The 7528-nt window shown below is 42.0% G+C and overlaps 1 protein-coding gene across 1 annotated transcript; it reads left to right on the top strand.

The window, feature by feature from the left end:
• The first annotated feature begins 1789 nt into the window (after positions 1–1789).
• Positions 1790–3517, top strand: LOC138885043 (uncharacterized). The gene is made up of 2 exons (XM_070165929.1): positions 1790–2287; positions 2648–3517. The coding sequence occupies exons 1-2, from the start codon at positions 1790–1792 to the stop codon at positions 3515–3517; spliced, it is 1368 nt and encodes a 455-aa protein (XP_070022030.1).
• The last annotated feature ends 4011 nt before the right edge of the window (positions 3518–7528 follow it).

A 7528-nucleotide genomic window follows, 5' to 3' on the forward strand; every position in this document is an offset into this window, starting at 1 on the left:
GGGACTGAGAGAATCAGGCCTAACAATGTCTGTGTGCGTGCCTTTGATGGCATCAAAAGAGATACCATAGGCGAGATCGATTTGATCTTGACTATTGGTCCTGTGGATTTCGAGGTGATATTTCAAGTCTTAGACATGGACACTTCTTATAATTTCCTCTTGGGAAGGCCTTGGATTCACGTGGCAGGAGCCGTACCTTCCACTCTCCACCAGATGGTGAAATTTGAATATAAAGACCAGGAAATTGTGGTTCATGGAGAAGACGAGTAGTCAATTTACCGGGACCCGTCAGTCCCATGTCTTGAAGCCAGGGAAGGTAGTGAACATATAGTCTATCAAGCTTTCGAGGTTGTAGTCGCATACCAATGTGAGGAAGGAAGCCCATGTCCTCAAACCTTTCTCTCAAATGCATCAATTATGGTTACCAAGGAAATGATCAGGCATGTTTATAAGCCCAGGACGGGGCTCGGGACATCACTTCAAGGTATCACAGAACCTATCACTCTGGCTGCTAGCGAGAAGTTCTTTGGTGTGGGTTTTCAAGCCACGCCAGCTGATGAAACATGGGCAGATGAGCAAAAGAACAATGGTTGGGCCTTGCCTCAGCCGATCCCCCACCTTTTCAAGACATTCGTCAAACCCAAGTACATAGAAGAGGAAGATGAGGCCTTCACGGCCGAAGAAATTGAAGAAATATGTGGAGCTATGAAGCAGATATTGTATGAAACCCAAATGGTCCAGCCAGGGGAAGGCTCGAGCACCGCTGAGGTGCTGTATATGGGGACCAATGCCAAGTTGCAAAAATGGAAGGCTACTCTATTCCCAGTCATGCGGGACGAATCCCGGTAGTCCAGTCTTGCCACCTTTTCTACATCACGAGTTATTCCAAGGTGTAACTCGGATGTTTCTTTTAGTTTACTGTCTTTAAATTCCAATGTAAATCCTGTTATCTTCAAAATTCAATGAAATGAAATCAATATTTCATCGTTCATGAATCTCTCTCTATTCTTTCTGATTTTTGTTACTTTTTCTTATTTCTTCTTTCAGTTCTAATAATGCGGCTTTAAATAACATGCTTGCGGACTTCATGCCCAGATCCAAACACGCTGTCAAATTGTGAAATGATTAACCAAGAACCGGAATATGATGAAGAAGAGGCTTTTAGGGAAATAAACCGAGAATTGGAACAATTTGAGATAAACCTAAGCCGAACTTAAACGAAACAGAGCCGGTTAATTTGGGTAGTTCTAAAGAGGTCCAAGAAACCATGATAAGCATTCATACAGATGAAAGAACCAGGGATGCATTGATCCAACTTCTCTTCGAATTCAAAGATATGTTTGCTTGGTCCTACGATGATATGCCAGGATTAAGTGTCGATTTGGTGGTCCATAAGTTGCCGACTTACCCCGATTATCCCCCTATCCAACAAAAACAAAGGAAGTTCAAAACTAATATCAGTGACAAGATTAAAAAAGAGGTCACAAAACAGTTGAAGGCGGGGGTGATCCGAGTGGTCCAATACACCACATGGCTAGCCAATGTAGTCTCAGTGCCAAAGAAAGATGGGAGAACTCAGATGTGCGTCAACTATCGAGATCTGAACAAAGAAAGTCCCAAAGATAACTTCTATTTGCCAAACATCCATATCCTCATTGATAACTTTGCTAAACATGAGATACAGTCTTTCGTGGATTGTTATGCAGGATATCATCAGGTGTTGATGGAAGAATAGGATGCGAAAAATACAGCCTTCACCACACCCTGAGCCACTTATTGTTACAAGGTCATGCCTTTTGGTTTGAAGAACGACGGGGCAACTTATATGAGGCCCATGACTGCCATTTTTCACTACATGATACACCAAGAAATCGAGGTGTATGTGGATGATGTGATCATCAAATCCAGAACACAGGACGACCATGTTCGAGACCTGAATAAGTTCTTTGAGTGGCTGCATAAGTATGATTTGAAGCTAAATCCGGCTAAATGTGCATTTGGGGTTCCGTCTGGGAAACCTTTGGGATTCATAGTCAGTCGGAGGGGCATAGAGCTAGACCCAACAAAGATAAAGTCTATTCGGGATTTGCCTCCCCCAAGAACTAAGAAAGAGGTTATGAACCTACTGGCAAGGTTGAACTGCATCAGCCGGTTCATTGCTCAGTTGGCATCCACATGTGAGCCCATATTCAAGATGTTAACGAAAGATGTAGCAATTAAATGGACAGATGAGTGTCAAGAAGCTTTTGACAAAATCAAAGAATATCTGTCGAACACGCCAGTCTTGGTCCCACCTGAACCAGGGAGGCCTTTGTTTATGAACCTGACAGTCTTGGAGAATTTCTTCGGCTGTGTCCTCGGGCAACACGATGTGACCGGGAAGAAAGAGCAGGCAATCTACTATTTGAGCAAAAAGTTCATAAGTTACCAAGCCAAATATACCCTATTGGAAAGGACTTGCTGCGCCCTAACTTGGGCCACTCAGAAGCTTAGGCATTACCTGTTGGCCTATACCACTTACCTCATCACCAGGATGGATCCTTTGAAGTACATATTCCAGAAGCCGATGCCCACAGGGAGGTTAGTAAAATGGCAGATCCTGCTCACGGAATTTGATATATTCTATGTCACTCGCACATCGATGAAGGCACAAGCTTTAGTAGATCACCTAGCCGAAAACCCTGTTAATGATGAATATCAACCCTTAAGTACTTACTTCCCGGACGAGGAGTTGAATTCAGTCGAGGTAACGTCAGAAGAAACCAATGTGTGGAAAATGTTCTTCAATGGAGCTATGAACGCAAAAGGTATCGGGATTGGGGCAATTTTAATCTCACCAACTGGTCAACACTATCCAGCTACAGCCCGACTTCAGTTTTTCTGCACAAACAACACTATTGAGTATGAAGCTTGCATTATGGGTATAAATATGGCAATCCGCCAACATGTGAAAGAATTGTTGATCATGGGAGATTCAGACTTGATTATCCGACAAGCTCAGGGTGAATGGGAAACTCGGGATGTCAAGCTTATTCCCTACAAACAACTTGTGGAAGACCTTAGCAAGCGATTCAAGTCAGTCGAGTTTAGGTACATTCCTCGTTTCCACAATGAGTTAGCCGATGCACTCGCTACTTTGGCCTCGATGTTGCCGTATCCAGGCAATCTCCACACTGACCCGTTGGAAATCCAAATCCGAGAAAGGCACAGTTACTACAATACGGTTGAGACAGAATTGGATGTTCAGCCATGGTATCATGATATCAAGAGATTTCTGAAAATTAAAGAATATCCCGAGCAAGCCCGTGGAGACCAAAAGAGAACCATTAGACGGCTTGCAAGCGATTTCTTCTTGAGCGGTGAGGTATTGTATAAAAGGACTCCAAATCTCAACTTGATAAGATGTGTTGACATCGAAGAGGCCGGAAGAATCATGTATGAAGTGCACGCAGGAGTGTATGGACCCCACATGAATAGGTACGTCTTGGGAAAGAAAATCCTTCGAGCAGGCTATTAATGGATAACTATGGAAAAAGATTGCTTCAGTTTTGTCCGAAAATGTCATCAGTGTCAGGTACACGGTGACTTGATTCACGCACCCCTTACAGAACTGCATCTTATGTCAGCACCGTGGCCATTCGTTGCTTGGGATATGGATGGCATTGGGCCGATCGAGCCAAAAGCCTCAAATGGGCATAGATTCATATTGGCTTCCATTGATTACTTTACAAAGTGGGTTGAAGCAATTACTCTCAAAGTTGTCACTAAGAAAGTAGTGGTAGATTTCGTGCACTCCAATATCATCTTCCATTTTAGTATTCCTACGACTATCATTACAAACAATGCTGTGAACTTGAATAGTCATTTGATGAGGGAGATATGTGAGCAGTTTAAGATCACGCATCAAAATTCTACCCCTTATCGGCCCAAAGCCAATGGCGCTGTCGAAGCAGCAAACAAGAACATCAAGAAGATTCTGAGAAAGATGATCCAAAGTTCCAGGTAATGGCATGAAAAGTTGTCGTTTGCATTATTAGAGTATCGCATAACTGTGCGCACATCAGTCGGAGCAACCCCCTATATATTGGTTTATGGCACTGAAGCCGTAATACCAGCAAAAGTTGAAATCCTCTCTCTTTGGATTATTGTTGAAGCTAAAATTGAGGATAGTGAGTGGGTCAAAACCATTCTGGAACAGTTAACCCTGATTGATGAAAAGCAAATGGCCGCAGTCTGCCACATGCAGTTGTATCAACAAAGAATGGCCCGTGCCTACAACAAGAAAGTGCGGCCTAGGAACTTTGAAGTGGGGCAACTTGTTTTGAGACGCATTCTCCCTCACCACCAAGAAGCAAAAGGAAAGTTCGCTCCTAATTGGAACGGCCCATACATTATTAGAAAACTGTTGCCAAAAGGGGCGTTGTACCTGGGAGACATTGAAGGAAATGACCCTGAAACAGCTGTAAATGCAGACGCAGTCAAAAGGTATTATGTCTAGTCTATCTGCGGCAATAATATTATCTGATTGGGATGATGAAGGCTTTCATTCTCCCTACCCCAAACACTCCAATCCTTTGCTAACCCTTTGATCCGGTTACCTTTCTTTGATTACCCTCTTTGGAACCTGAAAACCTTTGTAAAAAAAATCAAAATCAAAATAAAAAAAATCAATCAAATCAAAACAAAAGAAAAAAAAAACAAAAGTGCTTCCTGAATTACATTTGACTTGATTTTGAAAGGATACGTAGGCAGCCTCTCTCTGGGGTTCAGTCACACCAAAACAAAAATCCAATTCTCCCCCCCCCCAAAAAAAAAGTAAAACTGGGGCAGACGTTGCAATGGTTCGGCGATGATCCCGCCTGAATGATTCCAAAGTTGTAATTCGGTTCAAATTCCTTTTACCCCAAAACCCTTCTCAAGTCCTTTCGACCAATCAGTAAGAATGTTCAAGAATCGGAGAACGCAACTATTTGGATCCGATGCAATCAAAATGAGAGAAATAAAATGAGAGAGTCTTATTGGTGAAAACCCACACGGGCACCGTAAGGTGATGGAAAGCAGAGAAATTAAAAAATGAGAGTCTTATTAGTGAAAACTCGTAAATAGCACTATAAGGCGACGATGAGAAGAGAAATGAGAGAGCTCAATTGGAGAAAACCCGAAAAGGGCGCTATTGATCGAGAAGAAGGAATCCCTTACAACCGTTGGCACTGAAAGGGTCCTGGCAAGGTTTCTCGATTTTAAACGCGTGTCATAATGAGTTTATGAGAAGTTAGATAGTTGCGCAGATCGGGTATCTAGTCCAAAAAGCATGTCATGTCTATTGAAGTCTGCATGCACTCCAGATAAGTCCTTCTTTCCTTCCCCAAAAGGGACACTTCTCTTTAAATTTATTTTCCTGTCCTTTCTTTACTTTTCTTTGAATCCTTTTCGGTTTAATCCTCCTCCGAAACTAATATAAAGAAAAGATGGCAAGATTGGTTTACAGGGTTCTGCTTAGCAAAAGCAAAGTTCAGGAAAAAGGCATTTAGCCTCAGCAGGTGCATCGAGTCGGCCTTGACTGGCCATGATGGCTGATGCCCCCGAGTCGAAAATTCTTGAAAAAGAAAGAATTCAAAGTCAAGTGCCCGTAAAGGCGAAATGAAATAAAAAAATCCAAGCCCCACGGGTTAACCGTCATGTGAAATTTTGGCAAAGTCAAGATACCCGGTTTTAGAAGAGAAATTAGTCTCCAGAAAGCCAGCAAGCAGTAAAGGATTTCAGCAAAAGAGTTGGGCCGAGATCAAGCAATCAAAACAATCAAGGCCACAAAACCAACCATTGTTTTAAACTGACAAATTGTTCTTTGATTTGAAAACAAGTGCAATCTAAGATAACCCGCAAGAAGCATGTGCAACAAAAGCAAGGTGCGCATAGACCAGAATGGTCCTGCAGCAGAAGCTAACCCAAAAGGGAAGTCCCTTTCCAAACTCTTCATGCATTCTCTTGAATAAAGTATTGAAAGTGAAATGAAAACAAGAAGAAGAAAATTCCCAAAATCATGGTAGCTTAGGGTCCCCAATCTTTATCTACGTTCTCCCAATATAGGGTCGCATTCCCTAGTCACTCCCAGCATAACTTGGTAGTCTTTTCCGTTATAGGGTTCCACTTCTTAGTTAATCCCCGGCATAACCCGAGGACCATTTCTTTTCTGGCATAACCCGATGACTTTCCCGGCATAACCCATGGACCTCCCCGGCATAACCCGAGGACCTTTTCTCTTTTTCGGCATAACCCGATGACCTTTCCCGACATAACCCAAGGACCTTTTTTCTTTTTCTGGCATAACCCGATGACTATCCCGGCATAATCTGTGGACCTCCCCGGCATAACCTGAGGACCTTTTCTTTTCCAGCATAACCTGATGACTTTTCCGGCATAACCCGTGAACCTCTCCGGTATAACCCGAGGACCTTTTTCTTTTATGGCATAACACGATGACCTTTCTGGCATAACCCGGTTATTTTTCCAGCATAACCCGGTAATCTTCCCAACTTGGGGCCTACGATCCCCATTTGATTGCATTTTAGATATGGGGTCTCCACTCCTTAATCTCCTTTTCCCAAGGATACACAATCCTGATCTTATTGCTTTCAATAAAGAAATAGTTTAGATTTGGTTACAATAACTCACGAAATTTTCCTAGTGAAAATTGGGGGCAGAAAATTTCGTATGTTTGCTTTGGCGCCTAAACAGGTCTTTCACCATAGGGCACAAGGTTTGAGATGACCAAAAGAAGAAGTCTTAACCCAAATAAAAGAAAAGAAGAACAGTAAAAGAAGTTGAACTCTAAGTGTAGAAGCGGAGAAAAGATGCGGACTGCCCAAGATATGATTGAAGTCACAAGTTTTGCATGTCCCGCCTTGATCCGAAAAGCTGAAGAAGAATGAACCAGTGGTTGCAACTAACAAGCATCAAGATTTAGATCAGAGTCTACAGGAAGAACCATCCAAGACTCAAGATCAAGCTTTAAAAGGTCTATAGATAGGAATCTTGTAACTCATAGTTGATAGGCTTAACTAGTTTAGCTTTTCATCTTTTATTTCGGTGTAATAAGGAGTTCAACAAACAGAAACAGCAGTGAAACCACAGTTTCTCGGTAGTCCCAGCTACCAAAATTTCCAGAACTACACTGACCTGATTCCTTTATAGCCGAGGATATGTAGGCAACTTCTGAAGCAAGGTTCGGTCAAATTCTTTCAAAAGATGCTTCTCATGGAGTTTCAAACGGGCAAAAATTCCTCATAATTGCTCATTTTATCTTTGCCCGAAAATTCGTCGTGTTTTCGAGCAAAGAGGGGCAGCTGTGAGCATGTGATTTTTGCCCTATACAAAATACTCCTATAAAATACCAAGAAAATAGATTTTTTGTTAATTGTTTGCCATTTTTAGGAATTTTTGTAGAATTTTATCAACTGTTTGTATTTTTGTGCACGTTTAATTTTTATTTAAATCATGAAAAATACCAAAAATACCATGCATTGCATTT

Source organism: Nicotiana sylvestris, chromosome 2 (genome assembly GCF_000393655.2).
Source record: "Nicotiana sylvestris chromosome 2, ASM39365v2, whole genome shotgun sequence".
Taxonomy (NCBI): domain Eukaryota; kingdom Viridiplantae; phylum Streptophyta; class Magnoliopsida; order Solanales; family Solanaceae; genus Nicotiana; species Nicotiana sylvestris.